Source organism: Cervus elaphus, chromosome 22 (assembly GCF_910594005.1).
Source record: "Cervus elaphus chromosome 22, mCerEla1.1, whole genome shotgun sequence".
Taxonomy (NCBI): Eukaryota; Metazoa; Chordata; class Mammalia; order Artiodactyla; family Cervidae; genus Cervus; species Cervus elaphus.
The window spans coordinates 55,639,774-55,666,252 of NC_057836.1; the positions used below are offsets into that span (position 1 = coordinate 55,639,774).

General features: G+C 38.9%; 1 protein-coding gene across 22 annotated transcripts in view; it reads left to right on the forward strand.

The window, feature by feature from the left end:
- Positions 1 to 26,479, forward strand: part of ANKS1B (ankyrin repeat and sterile alpha motif domain containing 1B) — a 1,073,060-nt gene that overhangs the window by 654,247 nt on the left and 392,334 nt on the right. For 20 of the 22 annotated variants that reach the window (XM_043881060.1, XM_043881066.1, XM_043881055.1 and 17 more), the window contains one exon: positions 10,352 to 10,458. In XM_043881060.1, coding sequence (XP_043736995.1) covers positions 10,352 to 10,458 — 107 coding nt within the window. Of the gene's footprint in view, positions 1 to 9,979; positions 10,459 to 26,479 lie in introns of those variants that run through there. The other 2 variants (XM_043881077.1, XM_043881076.1) reach the window with 1 other exon arrangement.

The following is a 26,479-nucleotide window of genomic DNA, read 5'->3' on the forward strand; positions in this document are numbered from 1 at the left end:
TAGAGAAGAACCAAGATTCAAACCCAGGCAAGCTGGTTAACTGGCATCCCTCTCATTGAGGCAGCATTCTCCTGGACTCATAGCATAAGCATCCACGCACTGCAGTCCAGAGAGGCCAAGTACCCACGTGGAAACAATACTGAAGTTGCTGTTTCTCAGGAGCACAGAAAAGCCCTTTGTTAGAGTGAAATAAAAATATCCAAGTGATAGGATTTACCCTTCTCCCACCTCTCAGTATTCCTTCCGGCTCTTTCTCATTATTTTGTACTTTAGAAGCCAAGAATCATAAATATAAGATGAAGGGTGGGAAGGAGAATTAACAGAACAACTGGGAAACCATTTTTAAAACAACCTGCTAGTATGTGGCTGGGTGAATAAATATTCTCCCTCCTGCAAAAGGGCAAGCTTCATAGCCTGTGGCTCTGGAACAGAGAAGCAGGATAGAGTAGTGGCTAAAATCTTGGACTCTGGAGCCAGGCTATCAGGGATCTAGTCTAACTGTGCAAATTTAAACAACCTATGACCTTCTGTATTTTATTTTTCTCCTATATAAAAAGAGATGATCACAATAATACTTCACTCGTGAAAATAATATGAGTTATTGAAGGAAAGCTATGACAAACCTAGACCGCATGTTTAAAAAGCAGAGATGTCACTTTACCGACAAAGGTCTGTATAGTCAAAACTTCAGTTTTTCCAATAGACATGTACGGATGTAAGAGACCATAAAGTAAGCTGAGCGCTGAAGAATTGATGCTTTTAAATTGTGGTGCTGGAGAAGACCCTTGAGAGTCCCTTGGACTGCAAGGAGATCAAACAAGTCAATCCTAAAAGAGATCAACCCTGAATATTTACTGGGAAGACTATTGCTGAAGCTGAAGCTCCAGTACTTTGGCCACCTGATGCAAAGAGCTGACTCATTGGAAAAGTTCCTGCTGCTGGGAAAAACTGAAGGGGAAAGGAGAAGGGGGCAGCAGAGAATGAAATGGTTAGATAGCATCACCGACTCAATGGACATGAGTTTGGGCAAACTCCAGGAAATAATGGAGGACAGAGGAGCCTGGTGTGCTGCAGTCCATGGGGTTGCAAAGAGTTGGACAAGATTTAGCAACTGAATGACAACAGTATGTGTATATTATTTAGAGTCTGAGCATAGTAAATGCATGTTTGCTATTATTTTTACATAATGAGATATTATTTACAAGGCCTGATGTGTATAGGTGCTCAATAAATATTAGCTCTCTTCTTTTATATATAGTTTAGATTACTGGAAAGACTCACATTCTTTAAAAAAGTATTTGCCTTATATCAGTTATCTTGGTGCTAGGATAAACAGCTATTTATTATATTTTTGAGGGATTAGCCAGCTTCCTTTTTAAACTCTTGTCCAGGGGCTCTCCTCTAGCTCTTCCTAAATGTCATTTTCCTTTTTAACAAATTTGATACCTCTTGCCTTTGCCAAATCATTTTACCCACCTTAACTGTTTCATCAGTTTCAGCCTGGAGGCACCTTATTGAAATAGATAGTGTTTCTCTTTTGCTCATGAAACCTGGAATCATTTAGGTGGCTTTCTCTAATTCATTTCTCCTCTATACAGTCACAATAAGAAGTCATGTCTCTAAATTTTTAATTCCTCTAATCTCTATTGACATTTTCTCAGTGGTAAGCCAGTATTCTCCATTGGCCTATAAATTACTTTGCCGACAAAGGTCCACTAGTCAAAGCTATGGTTTTTCCAGTAGTCATGTATGGATGTGAGAGTTGGACTATAAAGAAAGCTGAGCACTGAAATATTGATGCTTTTGAACTATGGTGTTGGAGAAGGCTCTTGAGAGTCCCTTGAACAGCAAGGAGATCAAACAGTCAATCCTAAAGGAAATCAGTCCTGAATATTCATTGGAAGGACTGATGCTGAAGCTAAAGCTCCAATATTTTGGTCACCTGATGCAAGAGGCTGAATCATTAGAAAAGACCCTGATGCTTGGAAAGATTGAAGACAGGAGGAGAAGGGGACAGAGGATGAGATGGTTGGATGGCATCACCAACTCGATGGATGTGAGCTTAAGCAAGTTCCAGAGTTGGTGATGGACAGGGATGTCTGGCGTGCTACAGTCCATGGGGTTGCAAAGAGTCGGACACGACTGAGTGACTGAACTGAGGGACGTTCAAAGCTATAGTCCCACTGCCTGCAAAATGCTAGGAACAAGAGGTACTTTATAAATATTTATTGAAGAAATCAGTCAATGCTGAAGGAATTAAGCATAAGAAAAGTATCTTCTCCTCTCCTCAATTAACTAGAACCTAATTAAGAAATTATTTGAAATTAAGCAGTATGTGAGTTGCCTTCTACTTTTAAAAGAAAAAAATAATTTTAGAGACCTAAACTGATATCATAGATTTAATTTAATACAGTTATAACAGTTTCAGACCATACCCTGGAGTAATCATACATTCATTTCAATGGCCTAGGCCTTCTATGTGCTTAGTCACTTAGTCGTGTCCAAACAACTCTCTGCAACCCCATGGACTGTAGCCCACCAGGCTCCTCTGTCCATGGGGATTCTCCAGGCAAGAATACTGGAGTGGGTTTCTATGCCTTCCTCAGAGGCCTTCTATAGCTGCACTATATGCAATGAGAATAATTACGAACATGTCAAAAATGAGCTAGTATTATTGTGCCCTTACAACACAGGTCAGGATTTTGGACTTTGAACTTACTCTTCCCACTCTTCCTGCAAACTCTCTTTTCCTAAATACCAGAAAAGCTTGTTCACTACATTCCACTATATTCCAGTCTCTGTTCAAAGGCATTCCCTGACAATAGTGTTTAAAATGAGTCACTTTTTTCCCTATCATTCTTTATTTCTTTTTCCTACTTTTGAAAAGCTTTGTAAACTGGATTTATTGAAGTATAATTGGCCTACAGTAAACTACACAAATTTAAAGTTTGATGTTTAACAGATACACCTATGAAACCATCATCACAATAAAGAAAACAAACATCTCCAAAAGTTTCCTCATGTTCCTTTATAATCCTTTTCACTCCCCTTCTTCCCACCCCTAGGTAGTCACTGATCTATCCTGTCACTGTAGATAAGTTTGCATTCTCTAGGATTTTATGTAAATAGAATCACACTTTTCAGGAGAGTCTGGTTTCTTTTCGTTCAGTTCAGTTGCTCAGTCATGTCCAGCTCTTTACAACCCCATGGACTGTAGCACACCAGGCTTCCCTGTCCATCACCAACTCCTGGAGCTTGCTCAACTCATGTCCATTGAGTTTATGATGCCATCCAACCATCTCATCCTCTGTTTTCCCCTTCTCCTTCCACCTTCAATCTTTCCCAGCATCAGGGTGTTTTCCAAGGAGTCTGTTCTTCGCATCAGGTGGCCAGAGTACTGGAGCTTCAGCTTCAGCATCAGTCCTTCCAATGAATATTCAGTACTGATTTCCTTTAGGATGGACTGGTTTGATCTCCTTGCAGGCCAAGGGACTCTCAAGAGTCTTCTCCAACACCATAGTTCAAAAGCATCAATTCTTTGGCACTCAGCTTTCTTTATGGTCCAACTCTCACATCCATACATGACTACTGGAAAAACCATAGCTTTGACTAGGGACTTTTGTTGGCAAAGTAATGTCTCTGCTTTTTAATATGCTGTCTAGGTTGGTCATAGCTTTTCTTCCAAGGAGCAATCATCTTTTAATTTCATGGCTGCAATCACCATCTGCAGTGATTTTGGAGCCCCACAAAATAGTCTGTCGCTGTTTCCACTGTTTCTCCCGTCTATTTGCCATGAAGTGATGAGATTGGATACCATGATCTTAGCTTTCTGAACATTGAGTTTTAAGCCAGCTTTTTTCACTCTCCTCTCTCACTTTCGTCAAGAGGCTGTTTAGTTCTTCTTCGCTTTCTGCCATAAGGGTGGTGTCATCTGCTTATCTGAGGTTATTGATATTTCTCCCAGCAATCTTGACTCCAACCCGCGCTTCATCCAGCCCAGCGTTTGTCATGATGTACTCTGCATATAAATAAAATAAGCAGGGTGACAATATACTGCCTTCTGGTTTCTTTTACTCTGCAAAATTATTTTAACATTCATTCCATGTGATGAATGTATCATCTGTTCATTTCTTTTTATTGCTGAATATTATTACATTGTATGGATGTACTACAATTTGTTTATTTGCCTGTTGATGGACTTCTAGGCTGTTTCCACCAAACAGGGGATCACAAAGAGTTGGATACAACTGAGTGAGCATGCACGCAGTTATTGGCTATTACAAATAAGGCTGCTGTAAACATTCATCTACTAGTCTCTATATGTCATATGCTTTCATTTCTCTTAGGTTAATACCTAACAGTAGAAAATTCGGGCCACGTAGTAGATGTATATTTGACTTCTAAAGAAACTATCAAACTATGATTCATAGCATTGTCAGCACTTGGTGTGGTCAGACTTTTTAAATTTTAGACATTCTAATAAGTGGTATCACATTATGAAGGAAATGGTAACTCACTCCAGTGTTTTTGCCTGAGAAATCCAATGGACAGAGGGCTACAGTCCATGGGGTCACAAAAGAGTCAGACACAGTTTAGTGACAAAACCACAAGTGGTATCATATTATGGTTTTACTATAAGTTTGCACTTTCTTAATGATGTTAAACATCTTTTCACAATCTTATTTGCCATCCATGTATCTTTTCTGGTGAAATATCTGTTCAAATCTTTTGCCCATTTAAAAACATTGATTTGTTTCTGGGGACTTCCCTGGAAGTTCAGAAGTTCAGTGCTTCCAATGCAAGGTGCATGGGTTTAATCCCTGGTCTGGGAACTAAGATCCCACATGCCACACAGTGTAGCCAAAAAAAAAAAAAAATCAGTTTGTTTCCTTATTAGTGAGTTTTGAGAGTTCTTTATATATTCTGAATACGAGTATGCTATCACATGCAATTTGCAAATGTTTTCTTCTAGTCAGCATCTTGCCTTTTCATTATTATAGTGAAAGGGTCAAAATTTTAAAGTTTTGATGAATTATAAGGATCAAGTTTTTTCTTTTAGAATTGTGCTTTTATTACCTAACCTAAGTTCAAGATTTTTCCCAAATTATTTTCCTAAGTTTTCTTCTATGTGTTTTTATTTTTAGGTTTTATATTTAGGCCTATGATTTTTAGCTAACTTTTCTACATGGCATGAGATAGGAATTAAAATCTATTTTTGCATATGGATCTCTAATTATTTCAGCATTATTCATTGAAGAGGCTCTCCTTTCTTCATAGAGTTGCCTTTTTACCTTTTTAAAAAAACTAAATTGATTTTCTTTATTCTTGAAATGACAAAATGACAGAGATGGAGAACAGATTAGTAGTTGCCAGAGATTAAAAAGCAAATAGAGAGAGAGAGGGCCATAGCTATGAAAAGATAGCAGGTGAGTGTGGTGGTACTATCTTTATCTTGACTGAAGTGATGTTCACACAGTTTATACATGTAATAAAATTGCATAGAACTAAACATGTACACATGCACACACAAATGAGTGTATGTTAAACTACTGACATATGAATAATCAATGGATTTTATCACTGCCAAATATCTGGTTGTGATATCACACTATAGTTGCACTAGATGTTACCACTGGGGAAAACTGGGTGAGTCTGTTGAAAAGCTGCATCTAGAGATATCAGGCAAAGAACTGAATCGAGTATCATGTACCCATTACGGACTATTATGAAACTATTTAAAAGAACAAATTAGAGCTTATCATTTACTTGTTAGAATTTTCATAAAGCTTTGTTAAACGAGAAAAGTCGGGTTCAGAAATGTGTGATATGATTCTATTTTTAGGAAATGATGTCCAAAAATACCCTCATATATACTTTTATACATATATATATAAACATACATATTTGTACATAGCTGTGGTGTGTGTGGAAGAGACAGATGTGACAATGGATACATACATATGAGAAACTTACTAGTTTGTTAACATGAATTACCTTGATGGAAGAATGGATGACATGGGTGGTTTGGAGGTACTGGGAGAAGGAGTAACCACGAAAAATAGAAAAAGAAAAAAAATACTAATATGTAAACCAATAATAATATATTCTTATATGCAATTATTTTGTGTTGTTACAAATTTATAGAAAATTTAAGAACTAATTGTTTTTATTTTACTATTATTATTTGATAACTAAATTTATTCAGATATAATTTACATGTCATTCAATTCACCCAAAGTGTATCATTCAGTAGTTTGTGGTATATTCAGAGTTGTACAACAATTGCCACAGTGAATTTTAAAACACTTTTATCACTATAAAAAGATTTCCCATATCCATTAACAGTTATTCCCCTTTTACTCCCAATTCCACTGGCCATATTCTTGCCTGGAAAATCTCATGCACAGAGGAGCCTGGTGGGCTACCATCCACAGGGGTCACAAAAGAGTTGAACATGACTTAGTGGCTAAACAACAACAACAAAGTGAGCTAAATAATCCACACCACGCTGCCTAGAACATAGTAGCTCTCAGTACCTGTTAGTTTTTTTCTTTCCTTCCTCTTGTCTCACTTTTGGGACTTAGAGAAGTTCCAGTTGAATAATGAGGCCTGTCCAATAATGTGATGTCATGTTTAAGAATTTTAAGATTCCAAGAAAGTATTTCACGTAAAGTGAGAAATATACGTAAACACTATTTTAAAAGTGATCTTCATACCAAAACAAGGGTTCTTTCAATGGTTTGGCTCATGAGAAAAAACTTGAACAAAGCTAGAAACATCGTGATTCAAGGTCTCTTTCTTCTTCCTACCTCTCCCTCACCACCTCCCCCACCCCAGTTTCTCCCAACTCACTCCCCTTGTGCATGAAAACCTTTCCCCAACAAATGAGAATATTGAGTACAAACTGAATGATTGAAGAGTTAAAAGAAAAAAGTTTAGTCTATAAAAGATTTGTAAAGTGATTAGTAGCCCCTATTTTCTCTGAGCCATTTTTGTATAGCAGCCTGGACCTTGACATAACCTCCCCCCCTCACTCTCACCCTGTCTCACACACATGCACACTCATGCTCAATCTCACTCTCTCCTCTGCTCTCTCTTTCTATTAAGAAGTGAAAATCCCATGAAAGTCATTTCCATGTCATGTGTTCATTCATTTAACAAAGACAATTTAATGCCTAGAATGCATGGAGCACTCTTCAAGGTACTTGGTCCATGGTGTGCATCTTAAGAAGTGAGACGGGATTTGAGGAACTGGTCAGTTAGCACATGCCTTACCAAACCAAAACATTATTGTCATGTTTGCTCAATATTTGTGCAGCTTATCTACCTAATTATAGCTTAGGAATGATCAGGAGAAACAATGTGCATGTGACCCTAGGAGAGGTTGTAGCTGATGCCTACTTTAACTCCACTGTGTATCAGCATTACAACTAGCCAAGAACAAATAGCATCTTGCTTTCAGATTCTTGTATAGGTAATACTGAGCAACCGGAATCCCTTTAAATAGATTCCCAAACTGCTACAAACTGTTTGACCTTCTTAAGAGATCTAGAATCTGATTGGCTGTATTTAAAAACCTAGCCGTTTTCTTTTAAGACGAAACTCAGAGACTTGGGATAGACTTAAAAAAAATTTTTTTTTTAATCTGAAACTGGAACGATTTTACACAGTTTGAATTGTGAAATGAAAATTGCATTATTTGGTTTAGCAGGTGCATAATGAATTATTACAACTTTTAATGTTAGCCAGACATAGTCCTACATTCAAGAAATACATCTTGTACACAAATAACTATAATGTTAGACAAAAAAATATTGTTATAATAGATGGTCTAAAAATGCTACTTGGAACAGATAAGGAAGAGATTTATTCCTGTTAGGTGGGATTAGAAAGGGTTTCATAAAGAACATATCATCATATCCAAAGTCAAAGAAGAGGCATAAATGTGGAGACATAATAAAAACAACCCAAGTTTCTCATAGCCAGTGATCCCACCTGCTTGGAACTTGGGGAAAGGGAAATAAAATTAGAGGATTTGTAGTAATCATGAAGACCCAAAAATGTCATCAAAGGAATTGGGAGTTTATTTTGAAGCCAACAAAGAACCATGGAAGTGTTCTGAAACAAGGAGTTACAATCAAAACTGTCTTAAAGAGATTGTTCTGACATCCATGTAATACTAGAATTTGAAGTATCAGAGGAAGGAAGATGAACACAGAGGCCATAGTTGTTTTAGACCAGGTGGGCCTGAACTAAGAGAGCAAAATCACGGTAGATGTCAGTTCTCTAAACATGAAACAGGAATTTGAATTAAGGGAACAGAGGCAAGAGATATGATGAGGGATGACTAGAATTTGGGAGCTGATGTCAGTGGTGAAAGAAAGAATACAAGATGCTTTGCAGTTTAATGTCTGTGTGCTTGGGAGGTTGACAGTGCTCTTCAGAAGAGAAAGGAAACAAAGATAATATCTGGAGAAAGAAGGAAAGTGATGTTTCATTTATTCAGTAAACATTTATTGAGCACTTACTATGTGTCAGGCACTATTCTGGGGGGATGAGAGTTGTGTTTAATTTTTAAAACACTTTATGTGGTGAAGGCAGTGTTAGTCTGTGTGACTACAAAGGCTGAGCTGGAGCCAGTGAGGAGGAGTCAGCCAGGGCTTCCCTGGTGGTTCAGCAGTGGAGAATTCACCAGCCAATGCAGGAGACCCAGGTTCAATCCCTAGCTCAGGAAGATCCCCTGGAGAAGGAGGTGACAACCTACTCCAGTATTCTTGCCTGGAAAATCCCATGGACAGAGGAGACTGGTGGGCTACAGTCCATGGGGTTGCAAAGAGTCATATACAACTTCATGACTAAACCACAACAGCAGAAAGTAAAATACCTTTCTAATAAGTGGAGGCTTTTTGATAAGTAGTGAGAGCTCTGTTGCAGGCAGTATTCAAACCTAAATTGGATAATATTCTTCAAGGAACTCTGTGACAAGGGATTCCTGCATTAAGAGGGAGTTTAGACTAACCTCTTTGCAAGTTCTCTCTCAATCTTAAGAGTCTGTTCTTTTCATGATCTACTCCTATGGGTTCTATTATTAATCTCTGGTTTCTCTCAATTATTAAATAAATTACTCAGTCTGTCTGCCATTCAGTAAAACTCACACATTTACATCTGTTATTCTTAAATTATTCTTGGTTAGGGCTCTTCTTCTTTATTAAAAAATTCTACCCAGTAATGTTACCTCTATGCCTAATTTAGAATGTCAACCCTGGTAGATTGGGTTATAAATATCAGAGGGGAAAAGGATTTTTTGTGCCTAATATTTTTGTTTGTAAGAAGCCTCACAAATGAGAAATGAATTTTCTTGACTTCAAGATTGCGATGCAGTTTCTGTATTTTACAGCAATTCAAGAAGGGGAAAAAATACCTCAGAGAGGCTCATTTTGATACAGCACGGTAAAGAAAGAGAATAATTGTTCTCCAACACTGTAAAGCTTTAGATCGGAAACATTTATCTGTGCTGCGTTTTAAAAAAACAAGAAAGGGAAGGAAAGGAAAGAGAAGGAAAAAGAGAACCTGTCGGGAGCTCCCCCATAAGCTCTAGTTAAAGCTTTGCATTTCCTGGTGTCTTTTGAAACGTAAAATTCCACAACAAATAGCTCTGTAACGTATAACCAGGATGAGGATTCAATTCAGTTTGAAGCACTTTAGTTTGCTTTTGAATCTTGCTATTTTCTGCATTTGTTTTGACGGCTCTCATCATTCAAGATTGACGCTTGGATGGGTGTGTAGGAGGAAGCAGCAGCAGCAGGCTTACAGCTTGCAGACAAAAAAAATCTGCCTTATCTGATGGCTATTATTGAAAATGCGAGGTGTAGCCTGGGCTGGGTAATGAAGGGGAGCGAGCGAGGGGGAGCAAGGAGCATGGAGCTGCATACTGATGAGTGTAGGAGTACTTGATAAAAAGAATTCTGGCTGCTGGCCGTGCATTGCTCATTGTGGAGTACTCCAACAATCACACGGAATGCAGACCAGCCTAAGCTGACAGCTTGATATGCCTTCTTCTGCTGCCTGGTTTTGGGGGCTGTGTGACGTACTGGTCGGTAGTAAAGATTAATATGTAAGAAATGTGGAGCTAGGATCAAGTCATACTCCACAGCCTGCCTGGCAAACTATGTTTTACTTCTGACTTTGCTCTCTCGCTGAGAACATTAATCTGTCAAGCTGGCGGGCTCCTTTGATAGCAACTTTCCCAGGAGCATGATGTGGCAATGCCACCTCTCAGCCCAGGACTACCGCTATTACCCCGTGGACGGCTACTCCCTGCTAAAACGCTTCCCTCTTCATCCTCTCACAGGACCCAGATGCCCTGTCCAAACAGTGGGACAATGGTTGGAAAGCATTGGGCTACCTCAGTACGAGAACCACCTGATGGCTAATGGATTTGACAATGTGCAGTTTATGGTAAGACGCTCTCTGTGTCCACGGAGCTGCCTTTTGTCTGTCTTTGCTTCTTATGTGTCTTACACGGCTCAGAGGCAGCCTGATTTGCACCAAAACTGGTCAGTTTTATATATGTAACTGCATTAGAAAATTGGATGCCCTTAGGACTGAACCGACTGTGTGACATATAGGCACTTGCTGAAAAATGAGATCTATGTGCATTCATATACATGTGTATTATATGAATGAACCGGTGAGAGTACTATTTATAGGCAGTGAAAGAAGATTAACATTTGTATTCTCCCTGTCATTCTTTGTGTGATTTTTATAAATCTGTCATCTCAGAATACCCAGTTAGATGATGATAGCACTCTTCAGTTAATTCTAGATTCCTGAAACATATTTCATTTGGGTACCAGCATTTAGTGATTAATTAAACAATTTGTTGTGTTTATGGTGTGAAGATCATTTTTTTTCCCTTATAATTGTTCAATAAGGAGTTTAAATTGTGGGGATGACCTTTAGTTCATTAGCAAACTGATTCGAATGGTCTATTACAGAAAGCTTTCGCTTAGCTTACATGCTGATTGAAGAGCAACGAGGTATTGTTTATTATTTTAGGTAGAAAACAAACCCTTCCATCAATTAGCCGTCAATATCTAGAAAGAGAGGCTGAGGGACTAAGTACATTCGTGGACTTCTGAGTACCCGTCAGCCTGCGGTCTAAAGCTGGTGGTGCAAACTTCCCACTGAGATGAATATAGGTGAGGAAGGAGGATGGGGAGCTGTGCAGACCCGTAACAGCTTTCTGATCATTCACATGCCTCCCCCGGTGCTCATCAGTTCCCCTCGTTAGGCTACGTCACAGTCAGTATTACCTTTCTTTGCTTCTAAGGTCCCATCACACATGTTACTGATCCCTAAATTTAGAAAGAGAATACATAACATAGGCATGTAGCACAAAATGGCTTGCAGAAACAATAGTTATTTCGAAATAAAATACTGGAGCTTACAACTGAGGCTTATTAATAGTAAAATTGATAACATTATACTGAGAGCTAGGCACGTCTTTTTATTTTCATTTTAGATTATTTTCTCCAAGCTTGACTTGACTATTGTAGATTTGAAGATTATTTAACCTGTTAAACTTTTGCTTCTCCAAAAATGTGTGTCCCATTAGCTTTTTTTTTTTAAGCTGAATCAATTTGGTAAGACATATGAGCCCTAAGTAATTGTACCGATAAAACTCTTAATGAACCCACTTTTAAATAATGAGACATGCAGCTACTATTATTTTTCTTATGTTTAAGAATACTGTCACTGATTAGACAGATTGTATAGCTATCAAAATAGGGGGAAAATAAAATTTGCTTCAGTTGCTGTGAGAGTCTCAGGACAGACTGAGTGGAATTAGGATGGCCTTAGGACACGAAGCAGATGACACTAAGAATTAACTATTACATTTACTGCACGTTTGGATGAGTCTTTATTCTTTCTTCTCATCTCTCCTTGAAATAAGACTTTCTCACTCCCACTCCTCAAACCTGTTTCCAAATTTATTCTGGTCCCGTGAGAAGTTAGCTAGGTCTTTGGAGTCTCTGGATCATTTATCTACTTTGAAAGATTTTAATTCAGCATAATTTTCCTCTGAATGTTAAACACGTTAGAGTAAATATAATCCCTTTTTGAAAACCCAATGCAAAGGTTAATCAAACATGTTGCCAATAAGCATTTGGAGATTGGAAAAAGCATTCATGAATAAAATATGTATAAACACTCCAAAATGTATCCAGCAAGAAAAAAATCCTGGACATATGTGACAAAACCAAGGTCTGATCCTCTCCATAGACTTTTGACTTTATTTTTTCAATTCAAATTATTGTATATAATTTTTCAGAAATTAGGAAAACATTGTTAATTTAGAAAAATCAATCAAACACTTTCTATACAAGACAGAATTAATTTTAAAAATTTGAATTATCATTCAGAGGAGTTAATTATGAAAATGAAGCAAATCATAAAACAGTGTCATCAATTATCACTTTGCATGCTGCTATACACCATTTATTTGCTACTAGCATTATAAAAAATCAATTTCTATCTCTATAAAAATTATTTATTGATCTCCATAATCTAATTTACATAATTATGAACTTAGTTAAAGTACACTAATATGATCAGCCAACTTTAAGAAATAGGTTTCATTAATGTGGTGAAAAATCTGTTGGACCTGCTTAGTCTCCATTCGGTATCATATTCTAGCTTTTGTTTTTCTTGAAGCACATTCTGACCTGCATTTATTCATTCTGTTGCCTAAGCAACAAGCACCACACTCCTATTAACTGTGATGTAGTGCAGGTCTTATTAGCTTTTTAGAACAAGACAGTAGACACATCAAAAGGATATAATTAATGTTGGTTGAAATATTGTTGTACATCCATGCATAGATACACTTTATTTAGGAAACATTCTCAAGAGTTAATTTTTCATTTAATCAATATTCCATAATGAATATGAGTTTCAAAGGGCCCATATAAGTAAATTTCAAAGTATTTATTGAAAGCTTTGCCAATTTTTTTGTTAAAAACTCTGTTCTACATACTCTTACACATAAACACAATATATGAATGATTTATCCACACAGCTGTGATTAACTTTAATAAAGATTTTTTACATCAATTCCTAGACAGAAAAGAAGGACCTTGTTAGAAAAGAAGGACTCATTTATTTTTAAATATTTATCAATTATTGTTTCTCCTTTGGGCTCTTAAAACTTATTCTAGATTTTATTTATGTATCAATTTTTTAAAAATACCTGGAGGTTAAAATTCCAAACTTTTTCTTTATGTATCTGGTCCTGGTTTGCAGAATAGTTTTGCACAGGATATTTATGTGTCCTTAAAAATATAAAATAAGTGGAAATTGGTACAAAGAATAGCTACAAAATTACACCTAAGACTTTGGGAAAGTTTAGATCTGTGTAGCAAAAGTCCCTTCAACACAGAAATCCTTTGTCTGAAGACTTGTTTAAGCCCCACTCTACCTGTTCATGCCCTCTGAAGTCACATATTATCAGCTCCCATCTGCTTCGGCAGGTCTGCCTGCTACTCACTAGCCTCTGGGTGTGCTGCCGTGGTCCTCTGATATCCCACCTGTTTTCCCCAAATTTGTAACATATAGGATGTGTCTGACTTTCAACATTACTTTTTTTTCACTAAGGAGTTTAAGTATGAAATGATTACTGTATAAAATGCTCATGATGATTTACTTTCTTATCAGATATATTTCTATCATCACGTCTTTTCCTCTGCTAATAGCTGCTTCCTAATATGTAAGCCTCAAACTATCTGTTCTTGTCCTGATGAATACTCATTTGTATACTCCCTCAGCTCTCATAGCTATTTCCTTTCCTTCCTCTCTGTCTTTCACCCTCAAAGGTCTAACTCAATTTCTGCCTTGTTTCTATAGCTTTTCTTAAGGGCTCCAGTACTTAGCAGCCTCTCTTTTCTCGATTTCATGTAGGGGTTGTATTTGGCATGAAAAATTGCATTTGGCATGCCATTATTTACTCTCCAGGATTGGGAGTTAAGTTTTCACTTGAATATATCTTATCTCCCCAACTAGACTAGGAGGTCTGCAAGTCCAAGTTCTGCATATTCAATTTTCTTGCGTTTCTAGCACTCCTAGCATAATCTAGGGTACACAGAAATCTCCCCATAAAAACTGGAGCCACAGCAGATCATTATAGATGGACATCCAGCTGAGGACTAAAAGCCTCATCCTGCCAGTGGGGACATAGAGCATTAGTACCTTTTATCCATTCATGCAACAAACACTCCTTAAACATTTCCTATGTGCTAATGGCATTGTTAATTAAATTACTAAGGGTATAGCAATAACCAATGTATTACCTTTGACCTCAGGCAGGTTACAGTATTGCTCTTAGACCTATCATATTATTTGCATGCACATTGAATATACATTTCTTCATGTGCTAACACAAACATGTGTATACACACATTATATCATGTATTCATCCTTTCATATGATCACCATCCTTCAGCATATTACTTACCAGGAATTGTTTTTTCAGCAGCAAATTAGAGTAGGTAGTAGTAGAGGTAAAAATCTATCATAGCATGGAGTAAAGAAAGATATAGATACTGATAACATCTAAACACTGGCAGTGTTATGATAGATTTGTCATCCAAAGACTATAGTAACAAGTTTCTCTTACTTGGAGGACTGACCCCTAGCCTCACCGTGTTTTAGCAGACAGTCATATTTGTAAACTCTAATCAAAAGGGGAAAAGAAAGAAATTATACCAGCTCATTATTTTATCACTTCCTATGCTTTCTAGCAGTTGCCATCTAGGTTGACTTGGATGCTTTGACCACTATTAAAATTTCAAAATGCATACAGAATAAGATATAAAAATAATACCAAGAGCCCTACGTGAATTAGCATTTTTGTACATTTGGGCAGGTAGCATTCATAAAGAATTTACTCAAGGTCAAAGTGAGTACTGCCTATTAGACATAGAAGTAGAGTCACAGAGCTCTTGGAAGTCATCCATTTGAACCAAAGATTTGAGCAAGATTGATCTTATAAGTGTTTAATTCAAACCTTTTTTCATTTTTGTGGTGCATTTTACATGCAAATAGACTTACTTCTTTTCTCCTCTTTTGCATAACTTTTCTGTAATAAGAGCACCATTTGCAGTTGACCTGATAAAAATGACCTTTTAAGTATCTTAGCAGCATATCTTGATCCAAGTGAGAAGTTAAACTTGAGAAGCAGAAAAAGAAATTATCCCTAAAAAATAAGACTAATAACCCCCACAATGTTTTCCTGTTTCAAATATTGTTTAAGAAAATGTTATAAAGTTACTGAGATTTAAGGGTATAAGAGAAATATACCTGCCACACACCCTGTGCCTTCCTGTTTCTGAAACAGGTGGCTTTATATTGAAAGTGCAGTTATAGTTCTCCAAATTCATTTAGGCCAGCAGTTACATACCCACTTCTGAAAAAATATCTTTTTTTTCTTCAATTATTGGCATTTAAAATCTGTTGGTAACCAAAAGTCAAAGCCAGGAGGGAGTTATTCTTGATCTAGACAACAGCTTAATTACAATTATCACAGCCAACAGCCTTGCAGTGCCATGAGAGAGGACTGAAGTAAGACTTCTTGTGTCCACTGTCTTGCTCTGTATGGTTTGCTTTACTCACCTGTAAAATCAATGTAATGAGAGGTCTGGGAGAAATGTTCTTTGGGCTCGTTATTGAGTATTTTCAGCTCTTTAAGGATGCAGGGTACGACAGTGGTGCTGGCAGAGCTATTAATTGTTCTTGTAGCTCTCATTAGCCTTGGAAGGACACTGATGGCTTGTGCAGCAGAAAGTCAGAAATGAGGGCCTGTGCAGGCATGGCCGTCTGAGAAGGATGAATGGCCTTCAGAAAAAAGCAGCAGTCATAATTCCAATCCAGTGACTCTAAGGAGAATCAAGCCTTTCCTCCTACCTGGAAGTTTCTCTGATTACATATTTGAGCATTGAAATATGCTGCCCCATTTTCTAATAAAGCACTACTTCAGCTACCATTCCTAACTAATGCTCACACGAAATGACCTTTAATTTAGTCATGCAGCATATTTGCATACTTATCTCCACTATTGCACCAAATGACCAGATCTTTGGGATGAAGAATTTACTCATGAATTTTAAAACTTACTAAAACTGCTGACTTACAGACTGATTTTAAGAAAGTCAGCCACAATCATATTTCATCTCTTCTTTAAATGGACAGATCTCTCAAACAATGACCTCGATTTTCTCATTTCCAGTCACCTCCTTTACCCCTGTAATCCAGCCTGCTTCCCAACTCTTTCACAAAATTTGTTCTCTTTTAAGTAAGCTGTAACCTTTTTCTTGCCAAATCTCCACCTCTACCCTCTTTTTTCCCTTCCTTCATTTCTCTTTGACCTCTTTCAATGACTGATTTTCACTCTGCACTCCTTGTTGGTACTTATTCCCTTGCTGAAATTTGTTTGGGTTCTGTAACTTCACAGCGCCCTTTCCAATCCCTCCTAGTCTCCTAGTCCTCCTGCCTCACAGGCTGGACGTGGTTTAGTCACTAAGTCATATCCAGCTCTTGCGACCCCGTGGACTGTAGCCTGCCAGGCCCCTCTGTCCCACAAGGTGGGGGCGCTCAATTTGTCTACCCCTTAGGGAGATCACTGGTTCTTATAGTAACAGATCCATAGCTGTCCCTACTCTTCAGCGCTTTCTACCTGGCATCCAATACCGTCTGGCTACTCAATAAACATCTCCACATACATGTCTGAGTATCAAATATTTGGCACACTTGCTTCAGCCCTACTCTACTTAAAATCTTTCAGTGATTCTCAATTACCTATGGGAGATTGTATTTACAAAATCCTTCATATGGCTTTCATATTCAGGATCCTTTATGACCTGCCTGATCCAACTTACTTTCTAGCCTCATGTGTTATTTCATCTCTTTACTGTTCTCCAGAGCTGGCATTTTTCTGTCATTGCCTGGCCTTTGCACATGCTGCCGCCTCTACCAAGAATGAGCTTCCTTCCCCTCTTAACTCCTTTATATCCATTAGATCTTAGCCTGGTTGTCACTTCTTTTAGCTGTCTTTTCTTCTCTGACCTCCCAAGTGTGGGTTCAGAGCCCTTCTTTCCGCTTGTCTTACTGTGCTATAGTCCCTATTTACTTGTCCATCTACCCCACTGCCTCTGCCACCACAAACACTACAAAAGGGGTTGGCAAACTTATTCTATAAATGGCCAGATAGTAAATATTTTAGGTTTTGAAAGCCATATGGTCTGTGTTGCAAGTATTCAACTTTTCTATTGCATCATGAAAGTGACCATAGATAATACACAAATAAATGGACTGACTGTGTTCACATATAACTTTATTTAAAAAAAAAAAAAAAGGCAGATCTAGTCAATAGGCCATCATTTGCTGCCCCTGCACTTGATTTTTAATTTCTTGAGAGTTAGAAATATGCTTTGATCCTCTGCATCTTCAAGTACAACCTCTAACTTACACATGTAGACACAGTAAGTGTTTGATGAAAGGAGGAAGAAAGGAGAAAAGGAAGGAGAAAGGGAGCAAGGAATCAGGCAGGTGGCTCCAATAAGGCAGGATCTCCAATAAGAGATCCCAGCCAATAGCTGAGGATATTCAGAACAAGAGTCAGTCTTCAGGAGTCTGTCAAGAGCAAAAGGGGGGTTTTGCTCTAACCAACCAGGCTGGAGTATATTTTCAGTAAGGGAACTACACAGGCCTTGGAGCTAGAAAAACGCAGCTGCAGAGGAGCCTTCTGTTCCCTCTGTTTGGAATTCCTTTCTCCTCCTTCTTCACCTCATTTTGCAGCACTGTTCATTGTGTAGCATTGATTGAGCTTAAGCCTCACGTCCTCCAAGAAGTATTCCCTAATGCCGTTTTGTCATCTAGCTAGCACAACTGCCCTTTCTCTGTGCACCGTGGCATCCTTTTCTTAGCCCTAAGCTAGGCCTTACTATATTTCATTGCAATTATGTTATCTGTTCAGATGTCTGCCTTCCACCCTAGAAAGTGGATCTTATTTATCTTTGTATTCCTAAAGCCTAACCAAGGGCCTGGCATATAGTAGCTACTTAGTAAATATTGATTGGATGACATTTTAAAGTTTTATTTAGTTTGGGAGGGGGGATCGGGATTGGGAATACATGTAAATCCATGGCTGATTCATATCAATGTATGACAAAACCCACTGGAAAAAAAAATAATAATAAAAGAAAAAAAAAAAAAAAAAAAAAAACTATAGTCCACCTAGAGGGATGGGATGGGGGAGGGGGAAGCTTCAGAAGCTTGGGATATATGTAGACATGTCTGATATATGTTGTACAGCCGAACTTAACATTGTAAAGCAATTATACTCCAATAAAAAAAATACTTTAAAAAAAAAATAAATAAAGTTTTATTTAGTTTCATATATTATATAAATTCTATCTCATGTAATTCTCACATCTCTCTATCAGTATTAGTATCCCCATACTAATAATGAAGATAATGAGATTCACAAAGTTTTAAAAACTGCCAAGCAGTACCTAGAGTTTAAAACCAAACTGCTTTGACTTAAAAGTTCCTGTTCAATTCACTAAAACCATACTGTTTCATCATTCCTCCCTTCATTCATTCAACAAATGTATACAGAGCCCCTGTTAGATTGCAAACACTAAACAGAACAACGGCCCTGCCCTTCGAGCCCTCGAAACTTGGCCTATTTCTGGTCCTTTGAGAGACCTCTTCATCTCATTTCTTCTTACTTTTCTTTCTCCTCCTCACTGCCTCTCCAGAGGACCTCTGCTTTACCAAAACCAGAACTCTCACTGCCAAACAAATACATATCTTTCTTCTCTGTTCATGATTTCCCTCCTGCCTAACATAGCCTATCTCCTCCCTATTCCCTATTCAAGACCTGTTCCCTAAGGCCTTGGTCTTTCTGCTTGCTCTGTGGAGACTTCCTCTACTGATTTGGACCCTGCCCACCTCTTTCAGCTTCACCTCTCACCAATCTTAAGCTATGTTGAATTATTATAGTCTTAATTGTGCCACGTTTGCGCATAGATCCATGCCTTTGCACACACAGTTCTCTGCTCAGAACAATACTTTCTTGCACTCATTTTTAGCCTGAGTAACTCTTACTTCAAAATCTGACTCAGAGTTTCCTTCTGTAGACCCTTTAAAACAAATTCTTTCGTATTGCTCAACTATTCTTCAGCAGCCTCTCATGGCACTCTGCTTATCGTCCACGGCGGAATCATCTAACTTCTTCCCCTAGGAGAAAACAGGGCCTGGTTTAGTGTTACTTTCCCAGTCACTAGCACACAACTGGTTCTTGCATGAATTTTCTGGGGCTGCCCCACATTGGAGGGCGTAGACTACAGCGATATACGTCTCACAGTTCTGGAGGCTGCAAGTCCAGTCAGCAGGTGTCCGCAGGGTTGGGTCCTTCCTCTGACAGCTCTGAGGGGAGCATGTGTCCTATACCCCTCTCCTTGGCTTTGCAAAGATGGCTGTCTTCTCCTCATGTTTTCACACTGTCTTCCCTCTGTGTGTGTCTGTCCAGTTCCTGCTCTTATAAGAACACCAGTTATATTGCATTCAGGTCCACCCTAAGGACCTCATTTTAACTAGACTATCTCTGTAAAAACCTCGTCTTCAGATAAAGTCACATTCTGGGGTACTAGGAAGTTAATACTTCAACATAAGAATTTGAGGAAGGGACATAATCCAACCAATAGCAGTTCTCAGTAAGAATGTGTGACTATGCATCGTTCGTTTATTATACCTCTCATTGCCAAGCAAGTGAATAATGGTTACTCAGTAGATATTTGCTTAATTGAATCAAAGTCAACCTACTTGAGGTTTATGTGAAATTTAAAATGTCTAAAGAATCTGATGTTACTCTTTCATCAATGACAAATGCAATCTTCCTGATAGCTTGCTTAGTTTCAGTTAATATGAGAACCAGCAAAGCCAGAACCAAGAGCTTCCTACCTCTCTGTCCGTACACTCTTTCCATTTTACTTTGCAACCTCTGTTGGCCCCTAAATAAATCACAGTTACAAAAAATGTTCATTTGTTTGTCATCCTTATAGTTGATGTCTATCTGATAGAGATATGCCAAAGGAATAGGTGATTAAACAAAAGTTGTGTTTTACAGGAAGGAAAGAAAATATAACCAATTTAATAATATAACTACCATTAGTCAATAACTTGTTAAATACTTTTTTCCATACCTTGTATTTCCCTCTCTCACGAATGTTATAAAGTATGTAGTGTTATTCCAGCTTTAAAAGTGAGAACACTTGGCTGCTGTGGGTCCTCGTCGCTGCGCATGGGCTTTCTCCAGTTGCAGCGAACGTGGCTTCCTCTCCAGTTGCAGTGCGCAGGCGTCTCACTGCGGGGGCCTCTCTGGTTGCAGAGCGCGGGCTCTCGGGGGCTCAGCCCTCAGTAGTTTTGGCGTGTAGGCTTACTACCCCTCAGTAGTTTTGGCGTGTAGGCTTGGTAGTTGCGGACCACAGGCTCTAGAGCGCGGGCTCCGTAGTTGTGGTGCCCGGGCTCAAGCATGTGGAATCTTCCTGGAGCAGGGAATGAACCCTGGTCCCCTGCATTGGAAGGTGGGATCTCAACCACTGGATCACCAGGGAAGTCCAAAACTTAGTTATTCAGAGACTATCTGGCCCCATGCACTCAAGATTCAAACCCAGGTCAATTTGAGTCCAAAGGGAAGGCATTTTCAGTAAGAGTTGCTGAGGCAATGTATGTGGACAAGATGAGAAAGTATGGGTTCTGGACACACAAAAATAGCATGAGCATTTTTTGTTCTTGGGGTGACACAAGGGATGATGATTCAGAGGAGAACCAAGAAGAGGTAAGAGAGAAGAAAACTCTTGTCTCATGCAGAGAGTAGGCAGTCTAGGTGAATAAAATTTCCTGCCGCACAGGGTTGTAAAAATAAAGATATACCTCTGAGTTTGTCTTAAGCCCACGAGACGTTCTGCACAGGTCTCATTCCATGCGTGCAAGAGACACTACACAAAACAGGAGCAATGTTCATGGAAGATATGAGTACATCTTTTGGATATAATGCAAATGGAAGACTTATTACAGCCTTTCTAAGAAGTAATGGATATGATTATGAATGGCTACAAATTTTTACCCACAAGAAAACTCACATGAGAGGCATAGAAACATCTTACAGGGCATTGCTTACAAGTCCCTGACTTCCTAGTCTGGTCTGTGTGTACCACGCACATCACAGACATTGGGAACTATTCATTCATTTAAGAGTATATGATCTGAAAGAGTCAAGAGCTCCTGTGACTCTACTTATAAAAGTATTTTAGGAGGAAAGAAAAATGCAACGAATTATTAACATAGGCTTCTGAATATCAGGTCATTGATTTCTGCCCTTTGAGTTAACAGAATTAAATTTCAGGTGGTTAAACTTTTACCTTCTGTCAAACTGAGCAAAAATGACTAAGATTCATATCCAAAGCATTGTGAAACATCTTGAGTTTATAAGCCAATGTCTGTTTAGATGGTTGGCAGGAAGAATAAGGTTTGTCCTTCCAGAGTTTTGAAGGAGATCTTGGAATAAGAGACCTAGAATCTAAAATATCTCATTTTTCTTGACAGGAGTTATATTGCTCATTTTTATCAGAAAGAGGTAACCCTGTGAAGGAGGAGATGAGCGTTTGGTATTTGTTAGGCCTATATAGCTATATAACCCACCCAGGTGTCAGTTAGCTCAGAACAAGGAACAAGGGATGTACAGGCTGGCCAACACCAACTACAGAATCCCTTACTCTGTCAAAATGAAATGCACAAAAAGCCATTCATACCAATTCAGTCATTTAAAAACTGCTAAATGATTGACAGGAAATGGGATGAAGGGAATGTTACATAGATTTTAAAAAATGTGATGTGCTTACTTTCTGCTAAATAGTTATGAAACAGTGGAAATAAAAATACCATATTAAATATCATCACACTTCATAGTCTTGAAAACTCTTACATATATATCATCTCAATTAATGGAGGGGGCAAAATTAATTCTACTTTCAGTTCTAGCATAATGGTCTGGCATTAGGTAAGCCTTTTTCTCTGCAATCTCTGAACAAGCTCAGGTATAACCTGATTTTTTTTCAAAACCCTCTCTCAATGCTGTGACTTTCCTAGAGCTTCTCCTGCTTACATGTCCTCCATTCATCGCCAACCTTCTCATAAGAAATATCTACACTTTCTGGCTTCCCCTTCTACTCAATACAATCAGGCCTCAATACAATTAGCGTCTGTCAGCATCCTGAAATTATTTTTAAGTGGTGACTAATGAACTCCGAATTGCCAGATACAGCACACTCTTTCCAGGCCTTACTGACTTCATATTTCTGTGGTCTTGGTCTCTGCTGACCGCTCTTTTCCTCCCTGGCGTCCATATCCTTGGCACCTCCTACCCCAGCAACCACTGCCTCTCTGGCCCCTTTGTAGATGCCCTGCCTCTGCGCGTGTCCCAGGGTTCAGCTCGTTCCCTCTCCTCTCACTCCACACATTCACCTTAGGTGACTTGGCTTATACTAACAAAGGCACAAGTTTTCTGCTCTTATACTATACTGAGACTTCAAAGGACCTGAAAGTGGAATGCTCTTTCCCCCAAAACTTGTCCTACAAAAAAAGCAATTAATTGGGTAGAATGATGATGAGAGATCAAGTGAGATGAGGCTGGAAAGGTAACCACTGGATTTGGTAACACTGAGGCCACTGAGAGCTTGACGAGAGCACGCTCAGTGGAATAAGAGGCACGGAAGCCGTATTACATTGGATTGAAGAAGTGGGAGAGTAGACAACTCTTGAAAGAAGTTTTGCTGAGAATGGAAACACAGAAATAAGCAGGTAGCTAGAGAGTGATTTGGGAGTCAAAGAGGATTTTTTTTTTTTAATGGGAGGATAGTTGCTTTACAATGGTGTGTTGTTTTCTGCTCTACAGCTCAAATCAGTCATAATCCCTTCCATCTCTCTATATATAGCCTCCCTCCCCCTTCCCGTCCTGCCCTCTAGGTCATCCCACCGCTCTAGGTCCAGCCATACTGGGCTCCCTGTGTTATACGCAGCTGCCCACTAGTTATCTGTTTCACAAATGCAGTGTGTATATGTTACTGCTCCCTTCTCAATTTGTCCTACACTCTCCTTTCCCTGCTACATCCACAAGTTCATTCTCTACGTCTGTGTCTAAAGGGAAGATAATTTTAAACAGGGGAGGCTCGGGTCACATTTGGCTACTAAAATAAATGATCAGGTAGAAAGGGAGCTATTGATATTGGAGAAAAGGAGGGATTGACTGAATGAATAAAGGTGAGATGTGTTGGGATCCAGAGACAAAGGGAAGAATTGTCTTTGATGGAGACATTCCTATTGTAGGAGGAGGGAAGACAGAGAGAATGGGTACTCTAATGATTAGTATATAGGATGATGAGAATATAGGGCTATGTTCCTTCCAATGGCTTCTATTTTCTAAATTATGAGACATTCATGTAGAAGATTTGAAGATAGAGAAGATATGAAAGAGTAATTTCAAAAAGTAGGAAAGGAAATTTATAAAGAAAATGGAGTAGAATTACAGGGCCATGTTGAGGGCTTATTTGAGATTTTTAATCATCATGCTCAATAGAAATTAGAAAGACAACTGTGCTCTAAGCTACAGAATTGCTTTCACAGTTTGACCCCTTCCCCTACCTGGTGTGAGATAGTGGGTTAGTCACTTAACCTCCCCGAGCCTCAGTTTCCCAACTTCAGACAGGAGCTAGCACTGCCTGGTTCACGGGGCTGCGGTGAGAAGTAGCGTAAGGCTAGCTGTGTGCTTTCAGGAGGCAGTGAATCATGATGGTGACCGAGTGCCTGTTCCGTTTGGCTGGCAAGCACTCTGGAATTACTGACAGCTCAATGACACACAGAAATCGCCGAAAGTCCTCATAGCTCTTGCCCTCATAATACCCGGGATACCAAGGAAAAGCTTCTATGAATTATGCTAGAAACACCCCAAATACCCATAACCCACCTATCTCAGTGACCTTATGTTAAATAAGGTAACTTAACTCTAAAGTATATTGGAAAGTTATGTCACTGTAACTCAACTTAATCAACCACAGGTACACTCAAAGAACTGCGCCTCTGAGGCTTAATGGCCACACAGTAGCATATGCCGATGGCAGAGTACAGTGGGACTTCCAAGGAACCAGATTGCATTTAGTGCTTTCCCTAAGAAACACACTGATGGACACCCACCTGCTCACAGCAATAAAGGTTTCCTTAATTATGGTCAATCAAATTGTGATAATTAATTTATATGTGAATATTTGAATACGCTAGAGTCTTGTAGCTTTGTTCTCAAGGATGACTAACCTAAACTTGCATGCAGACTGCAAAGTATATTAACAAATACTATGAAGTATATTAACCAATGCAAACTTTGAACACTGTATCATTTTACAATATAAATTTATGTTTCAGATATGAATCTTTTACACTTTAACATCTGTTGATGAACTAGAGTGGAACATAGATGAACATTTGTGAAGGGGCTCCCAGGAAAATCTTTTTGAATGGATTCCTTGGAGATTTACTCATTCATTCCTAAGGAAACACCTGTTGAGAACCATATATACTCATCAAACTGTGCTAATTATGATCGAGACTACAGAGAGGCATACTATAGGCTCTTGTTAAAGATCCTACAGTCTACTCAGGGAACTAAGACTAGCATACTTAACAGCTAAATAGCAATACACATTCAAATAGCAATAAAGGACAACACTGTAAATATTTTCGTAGCATAGAATGCAACTGTGGGAAAAATGAGTGTTAGAATCTATGAATTTCTCTAAGTCATGAGAAGGAAGAGATATTGATGAGCTGGCGTGATCAGGGCAGACTCTCTGGAGGAAGTAGGCTTGGGCAGGATTGTGTAAACAGTGAAAATGGGACCAATGGAATCATCAACAAAGGATATAAGACTGCAAAATGCATATAGTGTTTAAAGAACAAAACAGGTACTGATTTGGCAACCATCCTAGGGATCATGCAATGCCTCTCTGAATTAAAGGATTACCTACCTTGTGAAATCATGGTTCAGATACTGCACATTTACCATATGGAGAGACAGCTTAATGATCCATCACTCTGCCCAGATAGTCTCACCCAGATGGTGGCACACACGTGCGCATCACACATGCAGATAGCAAGGGAGGATGAGCATGGAAACATCTGTCTGACCAACTTGCCTTCTATTTCCAGATAATCCTGAAAGAAACAAACTCACTTGAATTGCATTAGGTGTTTCTCCAAGTAAGGCCGTCTTTCTGAGGGCGAGTATACCATCAAAGCCAATAGCAAATGTTTTTTAGTAGTTTCTTATCATCTTGAATATCCTCATATCCTCTGAAACTAAATTTATTCACTTGTTACATCCTTTGCTTCTTCAAAGATATTCATAGCTCTCAGCTACCAATATGTAAAGAAATCATCCTCACTCTCACACTGGAATCATGACCACTGCCAAAAATACCTATCACCTCCTCCTTTCTAAAACTCAGCTTATTTGACATGTTCCAAGAATTCAAAGGAGGAAACATTTGCTTAGCTGCCACTTTCAAGTGAAGATATTATGCTAGGGCTCCTAAATCCAAAACCTGACACTAATAATAATAATAATACTCACGTAATGCTTATATTCAGGCACTGGTCTAAGTATTTTTATATGTTAATTATTTTAATTCTGTTGAAATGAATAATATACCCATTCCCTCCTCTCATGATGCTAACAATCTACTGGAGAAGCATACATGAAAACAGACAAATTCCTGTAGCACTGTAACTGATTGGAATTTTCATTCAGAGTGTAGCGGAGGCCCTCAAAATGAGTGACTCAGTCAAGGCTCTATAAAAGAGGTCAAGTTTATACTAACTCTTAACAGACTGGGAAGATGCACAGGCTGACAAAGACTGAGCAATAGAGCAGCCTCTCGGGCCTGTGGAACAGCATGAAATTATCACAGAGGCACTCAGAGCAATATCTAGTGGTGTTTGGGTCCAGGTGGAGTACAGGGGCCAAAAAAAAAAAGAACACACGTGAAACCTGAGAGGTCAACATTGGCCAGACAGGGGAGAGACTATTTTTATTCCACTCCAACTTGGATGTGCAGGGCCTGCTCTGTGTAACTGGGATTGATGTGTTTATTTATTTCTGTCTTCTGGCGCATGTGGATCTCTGCTTTCCTTCTCCCCCTGCACCCTCAGGCCTTGTTGTTTGGAAAGCCTCAAGGAAAGGTCACTGCAGGGTCTCCCCCTCCTCTGTCGCCCCGACAGAACCTCCTAGCGAGCATTCACTGCCAGTTGACTGACTGGTTAATCATCAGCCTGGGGATTGAAGGTGATTATCTGTGCTGCCTGACAAGGCCAA